This window comes from Carassius gibelio, chromosome B12, assembly GCF_023724105.1.
Source record: "Carassius gibelio isolate Cgi1373 ecotype wild population from Czech Republic chromosome B12, carGib1.2-hapl.c, whole genome shotgun sequence".
NCBI classification, from domain to species: Eukaryota; Metazoa; Chordata; class Actinopteri; order Cypriniformes; family Cyprinidae; genus Carassius; species Carassius gibelio.
In genome coordinates this window covers 20,649,544-20,672,161 of record NC_068407.1, presented here as the reverse complement: position 1 = coordinate 20,672,161, position 22,618 = coordinate 20,649,544, and the positions used below count along the sequence as shown (strand labels likewise).

The following is a 22,618-nucleotide window of genomic DNA, read 5'->3' as shown; positions in this document are numbered from 1 at the left end:
ACACAAATCATTTTCCCTTTTTTTTTCTGCAACCTCAATTTTTGCTCTATTTATGTAACTTTTTTGATAAACAAAATGATTTTTGCAGTACAATGCAACCCACCGTGAGCATCTCGGTAGTAGGCATGCGTCACGCTCCTGAATCGCTCCTGTCCTGCCGTATCCCAGATCTACAGAGAAAGAGGCGACACAAACATTACCTGCTTCATTCAAACATTCATCACACACACACTATAAAATCGGGTTTTACTCTACACTATAAAAGCATTTGAAGTGAAGCAGGGGAACACAAGCTTTAATTAGCCGATGTGTTAATGCATGAGATGGAGGATTAGAATGTGGATTTATGGCTGAGGTCGAGACCTATTACACCATCCACGTCCTGATAAGAGCACCTGTCACACACACGCAGAGACCTCTTGACCAGGGTCATGTTTCACACTGATGAAACTGAGCAAGAAGCAGAGATGTATAAAGTACTAGAGAACCATACTTGAGTAAAAGTACAAGTGCTCTATCAAAAAAGTGACTTGAGTAGAAGTAGAAGTGCTCTTTAAGCACCACACTTAAGTAGAAGTACTAAAGTATTCAACATTTTTTGTACTTAAGTATTGCAAGTAGTCTATTTTAAAATTTACTACTCAAGTACTGAAAGTAAAAGTAGAAGTATTGTGTTATGTAGCTATTAAAGAAAGTAGTCAAAAGTTTGAACATATTGTTTTTATTATTTCAAATGATTAACCTAAAGGACAATCACAATTCCTTTGACTGTAACTTCTTGTAAACAAAAAATGGTTACTAGGGTTAGTTAGCCCAATTTGCAAAATGATGTCATTAATAACTTACCCTCATGTTGTTTCAAACCCCTAAGACATCAGAGGGTCATTTAGAATTTTTTGAAGCATCGAAAATACATTTTGGTCCAAAAATAGCAAAAACTATGACTTTATTCAGCATTGTCTTCTCTTCCGTGTCTGTTGTAAGACAGTTAAAAACAAAGCAGTTTGTGATATCTGGTTCGCGAACGAATCATTCGATGTAACCGGATCTTTTTGAAACAGTCCACCAAATCGAACTGAATCGTTTTAAACAGTTCGCGTCTCCAATACGCATTAATCCACAGATGAATTAAGCTGTTAACTTGTTTAATGTGTCTGACACTCCCTCTGAGTTATAACAAACCAATATCCCGGAGTAATTCATTGACTCAAACAGTACATTGACTGAACTGATGTGAAGAGACTAAATTACTGAAAGAGCTGTTACCTGTAGCCGAAGAACCGCTTCTCAATATCATTAACTCGTCGTTATCTTTAGGACACGTCCCAAAACCATTCAAGCTGGCGGTTATCAAGCCTCTTATTAAGAAACCAAAACTAGATCCTAGTGTACTGGCAAATTATAGGCCTATTTCAAATCTTCCATTTATGTCTAAAATTTTAGAAAAAGTTGTGTCTGCTCAATTGAGCACCTTCCTGCATAAAAATGATCTGTATGAAGAATTTCAGTCAGGTTTTAGGCCCCACCATAGCACAGAAACTGCACTTGTTAAAATTACAAATGACCTGCTCCTTGCGTCAGACCAAGGCTGCATCTCATTTCTAGTCTTACTTGATCTTAGTGCTGCGTTCGACACCATAGATCATGACATACTCATAGATCGATTACAAAACTATACAGGTATTCAAGGGCAGGCTCTAAGATGGTTTAGATCCTACCTGTCCGATCGCTACCATTTTGTTTACTTAAATGGGGAGTCATCTCATTTATCATCAGTAAAATATGGAGTGCCACAAGGATCCGTCCTAGGTCCCCTTCTATTTTCAATATACATGTTGCCCCTTGGTAATATTATTAGAAAATACGGAATTAGCTTCCACTGTTATGCTGATGATACTCAGCTATATATATCAACGAGACCAGATGAAACTTCCCAATTATCTAAGCTAACAGAGTGTGTTAAAAATGTAAAAGATTGGATGACAAAGAATTTTCTCCAATTAAATTCGGATAAGACGGAGATATTAATTATTGGACCAAAAAACACTACACAGAATCTTGTAGATTACAATCTGCAACTAGACGGATGTACTGTAACTTCCTCTACAGTCAGAAATCTGGGTGTTATATTAGACAGCAATTTGTCTTTTGAAAATCATATTTCCAATGTTACAAAAATTGCATTCTTCCATCTTAGAAACATTGCCAAGCTACGAAACATGTTATCTGTTTCTGATGCAGAAAAGCTAGTTCATGCATTCATGACCTCTAGACTGGACTATTGTAATGCACTTCTAGGTGGTTGTCCTGCTTCTTCAATAAACAAGCTACAGGTCGTCCAAAATGCAGCAGCGAGAGTCCTTACGAGGTCAAGAAAATATGATCATATTACCCCAATTTTACAGTCTCTGCACTGGCTACCTATTAAGTTCCGCATCAGTTACAAATTATCATTACTTACCTATAAGGCCCTAAATGGTTTAGCTCCTGCGTACCTAACTAGCCTTCTACCACGTTACAACCCATCACGCTCCCTAAGGTCAAAAAACGCTGGACTTTTGGTAGTTCCTAGGATAGCAAAGTCCACTAAAGGAGGTAGAGCCTTCTCACATTTGGCTCCCAAACTCTGGAATAGCCTTCCTGATAATGTTCGGGGTTCAGACACACTCTCTTTGTTTAAATCTAGATTAAAAACACATCTCTTTCGCCAAGCATTCGAATAATGTATCTTTTTAATTGTGAGTGTAGTTGCATCTGATCAAAGGTGCATTTTTATTCATTAGCTTGGGTTAAACTAATTTTACTTTGTTGGATCAGCAGCTATGCTAATGATGTCTGTATTTTGTTTCTATGTTTTGCCACGGGATTCACATCCCGTGGTAACTAGGATTTACACAAGCTCCAGTCTGGATCCAGAACACCTGAGAAGAGATGATGCTGACCCTCAGAGGACCTCAGATGATGCTAACCCTGAATGAACAAACAGAACTAACAATTATTCCTAAATGTGTGACTTAATCATATAATAACTTAACTAATAATATTGATAGTTCATCGTCTAGCTGACTACGTCTTGTATTATTATTATTTTTTAGTTTTTCTAAAATCCTGTCAAATGTGCACAAACTACTAGCTACTACTAAATATTGTAGAAACATAATTTTCTGTAAAGTTGCTTTGTAACGATTTGTTTTGTAAAAAGCGCTATACAAATAAACTTGAATTGAATTGAATTGAAAGAGAGAACTGAAGATGAACACCAAGCCGAGCCAGATAATGACTCGTTCACGAGTCAAGAACCGTTTCTGTCAGACGCGTCCGATTCGTGAACCGAGGAGCTGATGATACTGCGCATGTGTGATTTAGCGTGAAGCTAACCGACACACAGAGCGTCTGGAACCGAACTGATTCTTTTGGTGATTGATTCTGAACTGATTCTGTGTTAATGTTATGAGCCCATGTGCAGTCAACGCCAATGACGCCATTGCATCGAGCGCAAAAGAATCGGTGAACTGTTTTCTTCAACTGGTTTATTGAATCGAACTGTCAGAAAGAACTAACGTTACTGGTCATCCGAAAAATGATGCAACCGGTTCTTGACTCGTGAACGAGTCATTATCTGGCTCGGCTCGGTGTTCATCTCTCTCTTCACAGCAGTTCAGTCGAGATATATCCATCTGCAGACCCGCAGCACAGCCGTTTCAGAACCGCCGTTTCAGAACCGCTGTTTCAGAACCGGAAGCGAGGAGCGGAGCTTACGTACTTACCAGAGCAGCGCCACCCACGGTTTTGAAGTATAATTGGCTTTTATTCATAAGAAACGTTATACTTTATGTGCGCATGTTACAACGACACATTAAAAAAAAATTGTTTAATATAATTGTATATACTTATTCATTTAATTGCATTACGTGAGCTATTTCCTCGAGTTCGAGATAATAAAAATTAATTGAAACTTAAGGCATTTTATATGAAATATACTTTAATCACAACATAAAAAATATACTTCAAAGCAAAGAACATGTGTATCATGCATTTCACTACAAAAAAATTAAAACATTGCTGTAAAAATCTTCAAACACACAAAATTTTAAAAGAAACAAATCAAAAACTAGATAATTAAAGTTTATGGAATAAACCTGCTAAACAATTTGCCATGACAATTTTGTATAAAATGAAAATGACAATTTACAAAACAAACAATTCACACATTGTCATGACCATATGGCATTAATTTAAATTAAAATGTATCAAATGAACAGTTCAGTTTTAGGCCCATTTTGTCATGACATTCTTGTATAACTAATTCCATGTCATCCCTGAACTGAAAAAGAAACGTAAAGGGCTCCCTCGAAGAGTCTGTGCTTTCACTGAGATCATTGAGGGCCTTTTCCTTTTCCTCCTCAGTCATGGTGAGGAAAAGAGGCTCTTCCACCGGCCCTCTGAGCAGATGGTTATTGGAATCAATCCATTTCACAGCTTCTGCCATGTCTCGGATTCCTTGATTACAGAATATTAAAGAAAAAATTAATTTTTACATTTCTTACAGATGTTTATATATGTATGCATTTATGTATTTACATATGTATTTGTGTGTGATTAGTCAACATTTGAAGTGGATCAAAAGAGTTAATCAGTAAGTTGTCCTAAGACAAGAATGGTTATTGTTTTGATTTTAATACAACTTTGATGAAAGGTTTTGATCCACTTCAACTGTACATATGTGTGTATATATGGGCTTTATATCTGAGACATACCTCACTGCTGCTAAGCTTAGCTGGTTCTCTGTGTGGAAGAGCCTCTTGAAGGGTATCTGCACTGTAATATACATATTTTGGTTCATTTAAAAATGATCAGAAGGGGGTGCAAATGTAATGGTGGGCTGGAGGAAATGTCCAGTATTTACCTTTCAGAGAAAACCCCAAAGTTCTCTAAAAGAATTAGAGTCCACCATCTCCGAATCTTTGGCATGTCACACTGGAAGAAAAAGGAAAAAAAATAACTGAAATATTAAAATATTAACAGCTACAACAACATCAGTTAAACACATTTACCTTTATAATTACTTACAGATGTAAAATCAAAGGGTGCTCCCAAGGCAAGATGTAGAGCATACTGGAATAAAAAAAAAGAAAACAAATTATACACACACACACACACACACACACACACACACTCTGTAAATGCAAAACAATAATAAAAAAAACCTGCCTTGTTCCTCATAAATAAACCAATTATGGTGTAATTATTTAGTTATAAATAAAACAATACCATCAACATGAAGACTCCACAGTCCACACCACCAATCTGTTGGGGGATATCCTAAAAAAAATAAATAATAAAATATAAAAAAAAAAAACCTTTTACAATGTTTGACACTTCCCACTATCCGAACTTTAGCATACTTCCTATAACCAACCTTGTTTTTTATTAGCATCCATGTTCCAGGTGCAATTTTGGCTGTCATCTTGCTGCAACAAAAATACACATAATAAACATATTTGCTAATATGCAAAATTACATACAGTTTGATGCTCTGAAACCATAGCAGTCAACAGTATTTGGGTCTTTGATGGTGTCCCTCTCACAGCTGGTGTGGTCAATGCTGCAGTGGTTGGAGATGGAATTGTGGCTGAAGTTGGAGGTGGGGTTTTTTTGCAAACCTGTACATGTTTTTCAAAATCACCTCTCTTTAAAATTGTTGTTTCACAGTATGGACAGTGGTGATGTAGAGCTGGTCTACATCCTAGTCCACATCTGTGTATAGTATAGCCTAAAATAAATTAATAAGTAAATTGGTAACCTATTACACAATAATATATTGTAAGTACATATTAAACAAATCAAGATACCTCCACAGACTACTGCCTTGTTAAAGTGGCTTTGAAGATGGGTTTTTAATTTGACCAGTTTGGCTGGCTTAAACACGCTGGCCGCGCAAAAAGGGCAGTGATAATTGCTGCAACACTTGTTGCACTGCTGCAGCTCAGGTAATGCGTCACCATTCTGAATAGTTATATGTCTCTATAAGAGATGAAAGCACGACAAATGGGATTAAAATAGCTAAACTATACGGTAACATTATTTCACAAACAATGCATACAACAGGTGAAACGAGAACAAACTATTCATATGCAAGGCCCATTTACAACACGAGATTAATCAAAACATCCGCAGAAAACTTCTACACCTTAAAAACGACAACAAATTGAAGATTCAATAAGACAATGAAGCCAATCACAAATTAAATATAAACACCTAATAAAAACTTGTGAAAACTAATGAAAATTATTCACCATATGACAGCAAAAGTACTCACCGTGCTCTCCGCCATTTCTAGGTGTTAATAGCTCCGCCCCTCACTTCCGGTTCTGAAACGGCGGTTCTAAAACGGCTGTGCTGCGGGTCTGCAGATGGATACTATTGGTTCAGTCAGCACGCGCAGTCTCGCTTGATTCGCTTAATGATGTGGCAGCTTCATCAAACCTGCCATCTACAGTTCTGGCAGTGGTTTGTAATGGAATGATTCGTAACATTATTATAATTGTAACGAGTAACGATGCAGCACATAAAAAAAATATCGGAGTAAAAGTATTAAACTCAGCGAAAATATGTACCGAAGTAAAAGTGGAAGTAGGAGAAAAAAATAATACTCTAGTAAAGTACAGATACCGCCTTTTAGTACTTAAGTACAGTAGTGAAGTAGTTCTACTTCGTTACTATACATCTCTGGCAAGAAGACATGAATGCTGATGAGCAGAACTGCCAGACATTAACAAAGACTGGGAGATAACGTGAGCACACACACAAGCGCACACACACAGATACAAATAAGCATTAAAAACACATCAAAAATGGCTCCAAGACTTTTGAAGACATGCATTAGTTTTGTGTGACAAACAGAATCATTACTCTGAGATTTATTATATACACATACCGTATATCCATTTAAATTAATTTACTGAAAATGTGCCCACTCTCAGGCCATCCCAGATGTAGGTGAGTTTGCTTCTCCATCAGATTTGGAGAAATGTAGAAATGTCAGAACGAGAGTCCAAACAGTTGATAAAAACTTCACAGTAATCCACATCACTCCAGTACATCAATTAACGTCTTGAGAAGCCAAAAACTGTTTATTTGCAATAAACAAATCCATCATTAAGATGTTTTTAACTTCAAACCATTGCTTCCAGCTAAAACATGAGTCCATAATCCATAATAACACTTCCTCCAGTGAAAAAGTACCCCATTTTCATCTGTCGTCTCAAAATCCACACACATATTTGTTTAGAGCTGTTTTGGCTTGTAAATGGTGCTTGATCTCTGCAGATTTCTCTCCCGATTTAGACCAGACAACTTTACCTCCAGAGAAAGCGTTATTACTGCAGAGGATTTAAAAATGTACATTTCAATGAAACCGCCTTGCTGTCAGTCACTGAAGCGCAGTGGAGTGCAAGAGCCAGTCTTCAGTTCTCATTCTGCTAGATCTATCTGCTGCGTCAACAATGTTAATCATCAAATCCTTCTGTTCACCCTCTCATCGATGGACATCACTTGAACTGCACTCCACTTGTTAAATCTTACCTCACAGGTCCTTCAGTGTGGCTTGGGGAGGAGAGGTATCCAAATCACATCAACTGGTCACTGGAGTTCCTCAGGGATCCGTTCTAGGACCCCTCCTCTTCTCTATATACACTAAATCACTGGGATCCGTCATTCAGGAACATGTTTTCTCCTACCACTGCTGATAACACATAGCTCTACCTTTTAATTAAAACAGATGATGCAATGCTACCTGCTCGGATCTCAGACTACCTGATGGACGTCTCAGCAAGGATGAAAGAAGAGCACCTGCAGCTCAATCTTGCAAAGACAGAGCTTCTTATATTTCCAGCCGATACATCATTACAGCACCAGTTTACCATCCAACTGGGCTTATCAACAATAATCCCATTGAGTGTGACCATGTCACACTGCTTCTCATGTCTCTGCACTGGCTTCTAGTCATGACTCCCATAAAGTTCAAGTCATTGGTGCTTGCACACACTAACTACGCTCTCTCCGATGCGTCGACATCCCCTCCAGAAGCCTGCAGTTGGTAAACAAGATTCTGCTCTGTTGTTATATCGCATTATATCACATGATTTTCCAGTTTTAGTTTGCTAAGTAAGCCAGGGCCAAAGCCAGTAAATATACCTATTTACCTGTTGTCAAGCACTTGTTAGAAGAAGCAGTCGAGCAGCAGAAGAGGACAGCAGTATGTAAGTGTTTTTTGTTTCTGTTCTCTTTGGATTTTAGCGCTGTTGTCATTGCTAGGAAACTATTTTCATGTTTGTTCTCATTCATATTGTGTGACTTTCTAGTTTCGGTTTGCTAAGTTGTAAGGCATGGCCGGCTGACTTTAATAACAAGTAATCAGGCCAGTATAAAATTTGGTTAGTTCACCGTGGCAGCCCTCGTTGCATGAATACAGACGAGTGTAAAAACCATCGACTCTGCAAGACCTGCAAGACTCCACCTAGCAAGGACAATCGAATATTGCTTTTCTCCCCTTTTTTTAATTTTTATACAGCTTGTTCTTATATACTTGTTTAGACTATTGTACACAATATGTGCTTTCAAATATCTACTATTACTACTAACACTCGGAAAGCATGCACTGGACCTTGGAGGCAGGCCGATCCTAATAATCTATGGCCTGTTCCTCTGTCCTCTACTACTTTGCTTTTTTTCATGAAACATAGGATTTCATTTGGACTATGGAACTGCCAGTCTGCTGTAAACAAAGCAGAATTTATTTCATCTATTGCTACTTGTTCCCATCTCAACCTCATGGCCCTAAACTGAGACTTGAATCAAACCCAGGGACACTGCCACTCCTGAAGCCCTCTTCACAAATTTTACTTTTTGCCACACCCCTTGGGGTTAATTTAAAAAATGTCTAGACACATCTTTTTCACTAGCACCTGACGAACTAATACTAGTACTTACCTATTCTGTTCTGTTCTATTCAATTCCATAAAAGATAAAAACCCTGGCTATGTGCAGTGTGCTAGACTAATTGAGACTTGTATTCTGTTGCTCTCTTGTTCGTCTGATTGCTTCTATTGTTCTCCTCATGTGTTAGTCCCTTTGGATAAAAGCATCTGATAAATGATTAAATGTAAACGTAAATGTAAACGACTGAAAACTCATCCCATCCTTGAGCATCTAACTGCCTCTTCATAAACTCTATGCCTTTACTTTTTTATTCACTTATTATCTCTTACCCCTTTTTATATTTACCAATTATATTTATATTTATCTATTTTATGGTCATTTTTAGATAAATGAATAAATAGAAATATGAATGGATTAAGGACTCATATTTTAGTTAAAGTCTTGATGGATTTGTTTCTTGCAAACACAGCTTTTGGCTTCTAAAGCATTAATTGATGGACTGGAGTGCTGTGGATTATTGTGATGTTTTTATCAGACTCTCATTCTGACTGCACCCATTCACTGCAGAGCATCCATTGGTGAAGAAGTGATGGAATACATTTCTCCAAATCTGATGAAGAAACAAACTCATCTACATCTTGGATGGCCCGAGGGTGAGCACATAATAGTTCATTAATAATAGTTCCCTAAAAATAGCTAATTAATGTCATCACTGTGAAAACCCTCTTTTGTAATCTCTATTTTTTGAACACTAGCAACACAAAGGTCATGGGTTTAATCCATGCATAAACTGATAGAAATGAATGCATTGAATGCAATGTAAATCACTTCAGACAGAACTCTCTGCCAAATGCATAAATTTAAATGTTAATTTTTTACATTTTAAATAAATAAAAATAACAACACAGTGGTGAGTCTCTGAAGCCGATATGAAGTGTGAACTCATGAATAAAAATGCGTAATTGACTCTGTCTACGCTTCTGCGTCTCAGAAACCCAAACTTGTCAAGACAATAAACTAAGACACTATATTATACATATTTTCCGAAGTTGATGTTTTATACATTTTGAGAAAGATAAACTAACTTTTGTGTCTCAAACTCAAGCGTGCTGCACAGTAATGAGGCACAATCTTAATGTGTGAAAATTCACAACATAAGCTCGTTTCACTTTGAGATGTTTGCAGATTTGACCTGACACAGCGTTCTTTAATAATCCCTATATCAAGCGCTCACCCTGTTCAACAGTCCACAATAATTACACTGACGACCTTAAAAGCGATCCACTGTAATGCTATTCTCTGATTATGCGTGCAGGTGAGTGGGTTATGAAGCTGTCTGTCTGCTGTCGAATCTGTGTGTTTCCATTCACTAAGTGCGAGGCATGCTGCTAATGGAGCGTTAAAGATTAATGACAGCCTCGTTAAACTCTCATTAGAGCTGGTCCTCGAGATGCACGTTCACTGTTTACACACTCAATATTAGCCAGAGGGAGCAAAGCAACATGGGAGCATCCAGATGCAACACCTTATTATTTAAAACAGCACAGATAATTGGAGTTGCTTTGAAATGAGGTAATTAAATCATCTAATTACTCAAGAGTTTATTGAGATGATGCACATGCCGACAGATGGTTAAAAGCTTGCTATATTAAAAGTATTAGCATAAGTATCTGATTTCATTCATAATATGAATCGCAGGACTTTATAAAATGTTAAAATGGTAGATGAGTATTTTAGGTCTTGAAGGATTCGTTTCTTAAAAACACACAGGTTTTGTCTTCTCCAGATGTTCACTGATGGACTGGAGTGCTGTGGATTATTGTGATGTTTTTATCAGACTCTCATTCTGACGGCACCCATTCACTACAGAGCATCCATTGATGAGACACTGATGCAGTGCTACATTTCTACAAACCTGATGGAGAAATACTCATCAGATTTTGGATGGCCTTGAATGTGAGGACTTTTTTTTTAGCAAATGCTCATTTTTAGGTAAACTATTCCTTTAAGCTATCATAAAAAAAAAATGTGCATGCAAAAAATGCTGCTCACCTGTAGTTTAACTCTCACACCATCGATGTTCAGCACCTTATTCTGCAATAAAACAGAAGAGGAAAGGAAGATCAGTCTCGCAAGTCATGGATTTGAAACGATCCCTGCTGATGTCTCATTACTCTTTAACTTTGGGTCACTGAGCACAAGCGCTCCTAACTTTCCTGGAAAGCAGCGCAGATCCATCACGCTTTGAAGGTGAGATGTCAGAAGAGAATGTGGCGCTTCTGACTTTGAACTTTTATTAAATCTCCAGAGATGCCACTGCCACGTAACACAGCTCTGTTCGACTTCAATACGAAAGTCCAAAAATATCTCTTTACTTCTGTGAGCACTGAGCAGTATATATGAGGGTTCATTTTATTAATATTTACACATTAAATTGACCAAAAGTGACAGTAAAGATATTTCTAACATTACAAAACAATTCTATTTCAACTAAATGTTGTTCTTTTGAACTATTTTTCATCAAAGAAAAAATAAATATATCAAGTTTCCACAAAAATCTGAAGCAGTAAAAACTGACTTCAACAGTAATATGAATCTAAGAAACAGTTTTAACTGTATTTTTGATCAAATAAATGCATTAAGTAAATATGTTACTAGATATAAACAAATTATCCCACTATATCCAATTACAGTAACTGTTCATTAAAAATATTTAGGATATTAAGATGCATGTACAGTATAGCTACTTTAAAACCTAAAAGTAAACCTCAACAACAACCAAATCAGAGAAACATCATTATTATATTATTTTATCACACACTTATTTTTGGATGTGTTGTTTAAAATGAAATAAAGATAAGCAGTAAAGCATTTTCTTTCCTAGAAATTAGTTTTTTAATAAGATCACGGTTTACTTTACATTCTCAGACAGATTTTCACATGCAGTGCACAAGACTCAACTAATCAATTATAAACATTTGGTGGCATTTATTATAACGATCAGTTTATGCATTAGTTGTTGCATCGTTAATGAGCATGATAGAAACCTATGCATTTCTCTTTCTAGCATCTTTGTAGTAACAAAACCTGTGGAAAAGTGCCTCCATGATGGGCGTCGTTTCCTCCTGTCACACTTTAATTGAGTAAAGGTCTTTTTTTAGGCCTTCTGGGAGCTGATCTTAATCTAAGCGGATGCACATCCTAATGAGTGTGAATACTACATGCTCTCATTAAACCATTACTGTCACACCTAATGATGAGTGAGAAAATGAACACACACCAAGACTGCACAAACACATGAAGAGTTGCTTGCTGTCAGCACTTTACTGACTCATTGGCTAATAAAGTCATGGCAGGTCTGGTTTATTTTCTCTTTTGGATGTACTGTATCTTCCTCTGGTGTAGGACGACAGGTTTTTCTGCTTGAGTAGTGCTGAAACCATTAAAAACAACAGCGCTGTCATCTTCAGGCATGTTTTGACATCAGACCGCCTGACTCTCAGCGCTGAGCACACACTCGATTGCAAGGTGTGACACTTTCCTAAAAAAGCTCAGGTTTGCTGTTTCTCTGCCAAAGCAGTGGGCGTCAGGACTCGGGTCAGTTCAGCTGTCACTGCATCAGAATATGACAATAGTTAATGGTTATGCATCATAATAAACCTGGGGTCACACCGAGGAGCTGAAACTCATGGAGAAGGTTTAATTCAGGAACAAACGCAAACGCGAGAGGATGCACTATGCAAAGTCTTAAACAAAACTGTAGATCAGTAAAAAAAAAAAAAAAAAACTGCCTACAAAATTAAATTAAATTAAATTAAATTAAATTAAATTAAATTAAATTAAATTAAATTAAATTAAATTAAATTAAATAAAAAAAAAGATAAAAATAATAATAAATGTTTTGTCATAATAAATTATATAAATATATAAACAACATAGAAATATGATAATAATACAATTATAATAATAAAGATTATATATAATACATTCAAATTACATGTTTAATATACTATATACTATTTTGTCAACATAAATTATACATATTTATATATATAAATTAAAATGGAACAACCTACTATTTACACCCAAAAGTATGCCTATACAATTTAAATCTAATAATTGAATTTATTAATTTATTATCTGTGTTTGTGTGTCTGTGTGTGTGTGTGTGTGTGTGTGTGTGTGTACAGCAAAATGATGCATTACAAGGGAGTAAAAAGGACACAGAATTACAACAGAAACTTTGTAACATTTTTGTAACATTTTTGTACCATTAATGTAACATTATTTCAATTCTGGCTAATATGATAAAACAACAATTATTTTCATGTTATGGCCAAGAAAGATATCAATAAACATCCAATATTAAAATTATATAGTACAGTTATGTAGAAGTACTACATTCATACATTAATGTATATTAAAATGAAACATATCAGTTTGTAAATTAATTTTTTTTATTAACATTTAGACATTAAGGCGAAACTATATGTTATTTATGTTATGACTAAAACTAATAAAACTACATAAAACTAAATTCATTTATTAATGAATATATAGTATTTTGCCTCAGGGTTATTATAGTATCGTTAACTAAAACTAAAACCATACTAATATTTTTGTTATTCCAAATAAAATAAATCTTAAACAAAATTAAATTAAATTAATTATAAAAACTTATTTTATTTCAGATATTTTTCAAGGCAACATTTCTCATTTTCATTGAATTTAACTTGATGTACTAAAATAAATAAAATATAGCTGAAAAAATATATTAAAATACATACATACATATACATATTAAAATACAGACATATTTACAATACAATAACTCATACAAATGACAAAAGTGCAACTTTTTTATAAAAAAAAATTATATATTATTAAAAACTTAAAAGCAATTCTATCTCAGTAATACTTAAAACAAGGCTGTTGTGCCAATAAAAAAAGAGAAACTCTAATATATATGATTAATCTCACTGAATTATATTCAATAGTCCATTATCCACAGCACAATAATGTTCATCTTTAGAAAGGTGATAAAATCCATTAAATGAAGAGGTCTTGATAATATATTTAAATGCCCCACACATAATGATAATGAGTCTGTTCAGGGTAAAGGATTAGACTCACTCAGGCATAAAAAGCCTTATATAATCAGAGATGCCAAGTGACCTTACGCTAAAGAAATATCCCGCTCTAAAACTTCAGTTCAGCTAGTTTTACATTTTTAAGTATATTTAAACTGGCTATAAATTCAACTCATATTTTCAAGTTCATTTAAAAACAGCTGAATTATTTTGAGGTATGACTTTTATCTTTTATTATTATTATTCTAATCATACGGTTGTACACTGCTTTTCAAAGTTGCAAACAATACACAGATTACTATATTTTACAACAAAATATTATTTCAGTTCAGTGCAAAATGTTATGTTCAATTCAGTGCATTACTTGCAAACTCTTTGTAATTGTTTCTACAACCTTTTTTTAGTCATTTCAATTCTTTTTTTTTTCTTCGATACATTTGAATTATATGAATCAGACTTTAAAAATCGTGCTGAATCTCATGTTGGTTTCATTATATTGATGTAAAATAATGAAAAAAAAAGTTATATGTTTTGTTTTTGTGTAGAGTGCGTTTAATACTTTTTCACTTTTTGCAAATGTTTGTATATGCATTTACAGATTATATATATACAGATATATATATATATATATATATATATATATATATATATATATATATATATATATATATATAAAATCTTTTCTTTATTTATTTTTTTATATATATATATTTTTTTTTTTTTTTTTGAAGTTGCAAAGATTATCGGATTATGCTTTACAAAAAAACACCATTTAAATGTTTCTATTTTATGTTCAATTCAGTGTGTTACTTGCAGTTTCTTAAGCAATTTCTGAGTGAAAAATGTTTCCAGCAAAGTCATTTCAACACATTCTTCCTCTTAATTTAAATTATATTAAAGTCTTCTACAACACCAGGTTAAAAAATGCACAAATTATTTTCAGTACAAGAAATGGAGAATCATATTTTGCCAGGGCTTATCTTCTGATATGTTGTAGGTGCAGGATGATGTTGACTCTGGTGAAGCACACATGAGACGCTAAAGATGAGCATCACACGTCACTCTGACATTACAGCGGCAGGAGGCAGAGAGCAGCTCAACACTGTCCTGATTTAATTACCAGCAGACACCTGGGCTTCCCAGCGGCAGACACACACATACACACAATTTATGCAGCTTCGCTTCAGCCGTCATAGATTTCAGAAATACCACATATATAGCTCATACAGCAGGGTCTGTGAAAGGATTCTTTCTCATAATTTGACTCTTGCATGCAGGAGTGTAATAAGAGTATCACTCAGTTCCTTTTCAGTCGATCAGGTTCTACGTTACGTCAGAAAGACACTGACGAATGGGGATCTCGCCCGTGAGCCCAATCACCTTCGAGTGGTAACAAAACGAGCCAATGGCACACAGAGTACCTTGATCTGCGGTTGATATATCGCTCCTCGTGACGGTCACGATCGCTGGGTCACATCTCTGGGCTTTCAGTACGCTGGGACTGCGTTTGTGGATGACTTATGTTCTCATTGCGGGGACATGACCATCTCGGCGTTAAGATTGAGACTCGATAACCTTAAAAGGTATAGAGTCCCCTCTGCCGCACCCCGTTCTAGCTCTTCTTCTCGTAAGAGGGCTACTACAGCTGGTGGCCAGGGTCATCTGAGGGGTCACGTGTGGGCTTCCCCGACGAGCGAACCTCCTCAGGCCACACCCCCCTCACAAACGCCGCAGCCGGTCGAGTTTCCGGATGAGTTTGCTGGACCCTCTCAGGCTACTGACATCTCATTCGGGGCTCGGGAGGAAGACCTAATGTTGATCGCCGCATCACAAGGTGGGCTTGAGTCCTCAGCTCTCGAGTGCGGGGATCTGGCGCTCAGACACCTCGCTCCGAGTGACACTCACTCCGGCCTGCCTCCGAACCTTCACCCTTTGGTTGGACCTCTCGTTTCTACAGGCTGGTGTTCCCCTAGACCCGGTGTCCAGACATGTTGTGGTATCAACAGATGCCTCTGCCATGGGCTGGGGTGCCATGTGCATCGGCATGCTGTGTCAGGTTCCTGGACAATTCCCACTGCCACCCTTGGCACGAATGCTCTGGTGCACAGCTGGCCGTTGGGGCTGCGCAGGTATGTGTTTCCCCCAGTGAGCCTTCTTTCACAGACGTTGTGCAAGATCAGGAAGGACGAGGAGCAGGTCCTCATGTTTGCTCCATATTGGCCCAGCCAGACCTGGTTCCCTGAACTTGTACTCCTCGCGACAGTCCCTCCCTGGCCAGTTCCTCTGAGGAAAGACCTTCTTTCTCAGAGACGGGGCACCCTCTGGCACCCGTGTCCCAATCTTTGCAACCTACATGTGTGGGTTATAGACGGGTCACGGAAGGTTTAGGTACCTTGCCACCTCAGGTGGTGGCTATCATCACTTCAGCTAGAGCCTTGTCTAACAGACACGCCTGTGCTTTGAAGTGGATCCTCTTCGTCACTTGGTGTTAAGACCCCTGGAGATGCTTGATCGGGTCAGTGCTTTCCTTTCTTCAGGAAGGGTTGGAAAGAAGGCTGTCTCCTTCCAAATATTTTTTATGTTATTTTAAAGGGGGGGTGAAATGCTATTTCATGCATACTGAGTTTTTTACACTGTTAAAGAGTTGGATTCCCATGCTAAACATGGACAAAGTTTCAAAAATTAAGTTGTACGTTTGAAGGAGTATTTCTGTTCCAAAAATACTCCTCCTGGTTTGTCACAAGTTTCGGAAAGTTTTTTTCGAGTATGGGTCTGTGTGACGTTAGATGGAGCGGAATTTCCTTATATGGGTCCTGAGGCACTTCTGCCGGAAGAGCGCGCTCCCGTATAGCAGAGCACTGAGAGCACAACAGACTTCACTGATCAGAGTGAGAGCGTCGCCAAATGTCACAAAAGGAGTGTGTTTTTGGTTGCCAGGGCAAGACAACCCTGCACAGATTACCAAAAGAGAAACAGCATTAAGGGAGCAGTGGATGGAGTTTATTTTTACAGAGCATCAACGGAGTTGTGCAAGTGTTTGTGTTTGTTCCCTGCATTTCGAAGATGCTTGTTTTACAAACAAGGCCCAGTTTGACGCTGGATTTGTGTATCGTTTATTTCTTAAGTATGATGCAGTCCCAACGAAAAAGGGTCACGATCGTGTGTTGGAACCGCAGGCGGTGAGTAAAACTGCTTCAAATATCTCTGCCTCCTTGTTAGTGCGTCCGCCTCCCATGCCGGAGACCCGGGTTCGAGCCCCGCTCGGAGCGAGTCGTTGCTGCTGCTCTCGTTCAGTTTCAGTCTTCACATCTGTCACAGATTCCAAACGCTCTCGACGCAACTGGCGCTCGTGATTCTTTAGCTCCGCCCACACATCACGCCTCCAGGCGGTCGTGTTTTTCCGGGAAAAATCGGTACAGACTATCTTTCTCTTATGAATATAATAAAACTAAATACTTTTTGGAGTTATGAAGGATGCAGTACTACTCTATAGGTTCTCAAGATTAACAGGATATTGAGTGAAAACGAGCATTTCTCCCCCCCTTAAATATGTCTATAGTTTTAAGATTTATTTATTTATTCAAATTAAATTAAATGAAAATGAAAAATCCCATGCCAATTAGCTGAAATAAAATAAGTTTAATATATTTTTAAATAATCTTTTTAATATTTTAATCCATTTTAGTTAACATTTACTTTAATTCAAGCAACAAAACTTGAAAGTTTCCTGTAATAACCCTGTCTTGCATCTCTCTCTCTCTCAGGTTTAAAGCTCCTCTTTGAAGAATGAAGTGATAATGAGACTCAAACTCTGAAAGCTCAAATTGTAATTTCACTTCTTTCTCTCATGCAACAATCACAGCTGTTTTTTCAGCATTTCTGGTCTTTCTTCCTTCAGGTTTCTCATTGTTAGTCCAGCCTTTAGTTCATTTAAACTTGAAGTCGAGTACATTTTCTGAAGCAATATCAATCTCATTCTGTTTTGGAAGACTATTAGGCCTGGATTATAAATATTTAATATTCATAACAGTTTGCTGTTAATACAAATTTAAGCAACATCATGAATATCGCGATGCATGTAATGTGCTTTTCATTTGCCAATTAAATTTCCATAAGAGCATGTAATTACACTAGTTTTGAGACTCATAAGCGTGTGATTGCATTTTAATGGTTTTCATTTTAATCTCAGGTTTAAAACAGTTAGAGTTGGTAAAAAAATTAGTTCAATTAATTTTAATCACTCAAAATAATGCATGGGTTTTAATCTTCAGTAAGGTTTTTAAAGTCTCTTATATTTACTAAGGCTGCATTTATTACAGACAAACACACCGAGAGGGACAATCTTCCACACATATGTATTATACATTTCCAATAAAAACACATTACTATGATGTCTTCAAATATTTCACTAAATTATTTGTCTGTAATATTTTAGTACAATTAAGATGCTAATAGTATTTTTTGATTCTTACATTTCTCTCTCTCTCTCTCTCTCTCTATTTATATATATATATATATATATATATATATATATATATATATATATATATATATATATATATATATATATCACAGAATTTTTTATTTTTTTTTAGAATTATCTACAAAATTGTACAACTACATAAACACATAGAATGTCACTAATTAATAAAGACACTGATTAAAGCTGATTGAAAAATATTCTAATTAAAAAGTATTAATTCATACATTTTACTAAAAATATCAGAGAATTTTAGATTTGTGATTTCCAGACATATGATGAATTAATAATAAATAAATAAATAAAAATCATGTAAAATACTGATACTGTAAATCTCATATGGGGTCAATAATAACTTAAAATGTACAGTATAATACTTTATAATAATATGTTAATTATAATACAACGTATTTTTGATTAAACCAGTTTTTAAAGTAATTTATTTTATACACACACACAAATAATAAAAAAAAAATCTTTAAAAGTATTACAAATAAACAATATACATTACAAAATAATAGAACAATAATTAAAACTTACAATAATAATTAAAAAGTAAGTTTTTGTGGTGAACAAAAGTAAATTACTGCCAGCAAAAAAATAAATAAAAAAATAAATAAAAATAGTGTGGTCAAGTTGTTTTGGTGGCAGGTGTGTGTGGTAAAGGTGTTTCAGGTCACTGCAGTAAGAGCTGTGTGAACAGACACTCTTATAATCGACCCTAACGACCGGCTGCGTTCGGACGCTGACAGGTGCTTATTAATATTCATCACCAGCAAATGCAAAAAGCCAGAAAAGCTGCTGGGCAGGGCCAGCTGTCACTCAAACTCTCAAAACCTGACAAAGCAACTTCTCATGAATATTAATCTGCAACAAACTCCAGAAGAGCTGAGCGAACGCCTCCACCACATATTTCCTGATTTCCTGCTTTATGTGCAATTAAAATAATAATTAATTTAGCTGCTGAATGTCTTAAGGATACATTGTGAACCTCTGAAGGTGTCTGTTTCTGTGCTGTTTGCTTAATCGTGCACAAAACAGTGTAATTGACCTTTTCAGCAGACCTTAAATGATTGATGAAATGACGCGCCTGAAGACAAACATGAGGCTCACTGCTAGCTCTGCATGAGCAGGGATTAATATTAAGGATGTCATATTGATGCTTTCAATATTACAAACATATCAGTGAGATTTTGAATTAATTTGCCATTTTATTGTGAATTTTGAGGTATATATTACAGGTATATAATTTCTAAGTATTATCTGTAAACTTAACATTCACTGAAGAAAAAAATACATGATAAAAAAAATTATAATTTAAAAAATATTTAAATTAAAATTGATTTTAAAACTTTTTTCATATTATTAACCCCAATTAGCTACAATAATTACATGCATTTTTATACTTTACATGTAAATAAAATATGTAGTGTATAAAATTAATAATATGTTAATAATTGCATATATCATATATTTATAAAATATACATTTTAATCATACTGAAATCAAACTGTTAATAAAACAATAACACTTTTCAGTGTTAAGTAAAAACAGTCTAAATAAAATAAATAAATTAATGAAATTAAATTAAAAAAAATATTAATTAAAAACAAACTAAACAAATAAAATAAATATATACATTAAATAAATATAAAAACATTTTTGTGTGTATGTGTGGGGGAGGGTCAGCAATAAAATAAATAAATAAAAACTAAAACCAGCAAAATAAAACAATGAGCATAATACCAGCAAAATATGTAATCCTAAAGTAGGACACCGTCTGTGCACTTTCATTTTAAACATATATTCAGCCCAATCTATAATACTAGGTTTTCCAGAAGGCAGAGCACTGAAGTGAACCATGCAGTGATTACACTTCCTCATTAGCCTCAACAGCACTGGAAGCATTTCTCGTTAACGGACAGAAAATTGCCTCTGTCATTATATTTGGTCGTGGGGTATGTCGCAACTTTGAGTAATTAAACATTTCCCTTAAATGATAATTATATATATATATATATATAATAAAAGGTAATTATGTGTATCAAGGCAAATATTCACTGTATTTGTCCCTGTCTATGAAACAGGAAGAGCGAGTGTGCAGTAATTAACTCTCATGGCATTTGTGAGTTAATGGACTGACATGCATGCATTAAACAATTTGCAGTCAGCTTATTCTGCTGTAGCTGAGTGTGAAACATTCTCCGTTCCTCTGTGTTTTATCGTCTGAAAGCCAGAAAACACAGATAATAAACACATGCATGTTAAATGACAAACCTCCCATGTTTAACATGTTGCTAACACATTTCAGCATTTTGTGATCATGGTTTAGCATTTTTAGCCTGTTTGCTAGCATTATTTATCATGTTGCTAGCATTATTCAACACATTAGCATGTTTTAACATGTTGCTAGCATGAATAAAGAGTTTGCAGTCCGTTTATTCTGCATATAGGGGAGTGTGAAATGTACTCTGTTTGTGTTTCATTAAGAGATCCGAGAAATAACATAAAATCTGAAAGTAGGCAACAACAATCTTGTAAACACAATTCAACGCCGACTTCTATCAGTATGTCTTGTTTTAGCATGTTCATAGCATTGTTCACGTTTTATGTTGCTAGCATTATTTAGCATATATTGCTAGTATGATTAAGCACATTGCTAGCATGTTTTATCATTTTGCTAGCATCGGATTGTTTCAAAACAGTCAACGATCAGGACTGAGTTTATCTTATCAATCACAGAGGTGGATAACTGTGTCAGACTGTGAGTGAATGTCTCTTGTGTACAACTTAGTCTTGTCAAAGTTAAAGGTTCAGTTCGACCAAAGATGAAAATTAGCCCATGTTTTACTCACCCTCAAAGCATCCTAGGTGTATATGACTTTATTTTTTCAGGCAAATACAATTGGAGCTAAAAATACAAAAAGTTAGACAGGGTGTAGGCAGGTGTTTTTGTCCAAAAGTAGTCAAATAAAGCGCGCACATCCATAATAGTAACGCGAGTTTGTATACAGAAACAAAGGAAGCAACGTTTGCTTACTTAAGTAAAAGAAAACCGGTCTCCTCTTGGTTTATACTCCAACATTTTTCTTTACAAATCCTTCTTTTGTGCTTCTAATTTGTGACTGTTTTGTTTTTGTTTTGCTCTCTCTGCGTTCATCACAAATCACCGGCGTTTACTCAATGCATGCTTTCACGTACGACAGTCAGCAGAAGAGAGAAATATATTTATAACGTTTGAAATATGGATATTTTTCTTACAGAAAGGCATGGATTCACTACAGGAGGCTTTTATTCACCCCCAAGAGCCGTATGAGGCACATTTTATTATGGATGCGTGCACTTTCTTTGACTAATTTTGGACTGTTGAACAAAAACACCCGCTTACTCCCATTCTAGCGCTTGGAAGAGCCAGGATATTGTTTAATATAACTCAGATCAGATTCGTCTGAAACAAGAAGTCATTTACACCTGTGTTTTGAGGGTGAGTAAATCATTGACTAATTTAATTTTTTTGGGTAAACTAACCCTTTAATTAGATAACACATTAATGCAATCTAGCTGATTAAAGTTCATAAACAAACTTTGATATTGGAGTGACAAAGGTGAAGCTATGTGAAAAGATTTTGATTTATTTTTGTTTTGCTAACATTTGTTGCTTTAGTGAAATAAATATAACCACAGTAACTATGGTATTTACCAAAATAACTGTACATATGGATAATAACACTTTATCTAGAGACAAATGAATACAGAGCTGAAGCGCTAAGAGCTCTGAAACCTAGTTTAATTCAGTCCAAGGTGGATTTTCAGCTACCTTTAAGAATTAATAATAATAATAATAATTATTATTATAATTTTAATTATAAATCAAACCAGCAGTTTCAATAGTTTGATATATATATATATATATACATATATATATATATATATATATATATATATATATATATATATATATATATATATATATATATATATATATAAATTGAAAAACAAATAGTTAAAATAGCAGTTTTACTACCTTAATAAAAACAACAATAATAATAATCAAAACATTTGGATTTTTTTTACTAGCTTTAATAATAATTTAAAAAAGCAATTATAA

General features: G+C 35.3%; 1 protein-coding gene and 1 long non-coding RNA gene across 3 annotated transcripts in view; both read right to left on the bottom strand.

The window, feature by feature from the left end:
• LOC127969479 (ras-related protein Rab-26) overlaps positions 1-22,618 on the bottom strand; it is a 71,089-nt gene that overhangs the window by 30,465 nt on the left and 18,006 nt on the right. Inside the window, exons 3-4 of the mRNA XM_052571481.1 lie at positions 10,993-11,034; positions 104-170 (exon numbers count right to left, since the gene is read on the bottom strand). Of these exons, the coding sequence (XP_052427441.1) occupies positions 104-170; positions 10,993-11,034 (109 nt within the window). The remainder of the gene's footprint in view (positions 1-103; positions 171-10,992; positions 11,035-22,618) is intronic.
• LOC127969480 (uncharacterized) lies at positions 4,757-6,729 on the bottom strand. Of its 2 annotated transcripts, XR_008156276.1 has the most exons (7): positions 6,320-6,726; positions 5,853-6,024; positions 5,420-5,773; positions 5,272-5,322; positions 5,071-5,115; positions 4,907-4,977; positions 4,757-4,818 (listed from the first exon to the last, which is right to left on the bottom strand). It is a non-coding gene; the product is annotated as an uncharacterized LOC127969480 (long non-coding RNA). The 2 variants fall into 2 exon arrangements; XR_008156275.1 differs by having other exon boundaries at positions 5,853-6,729.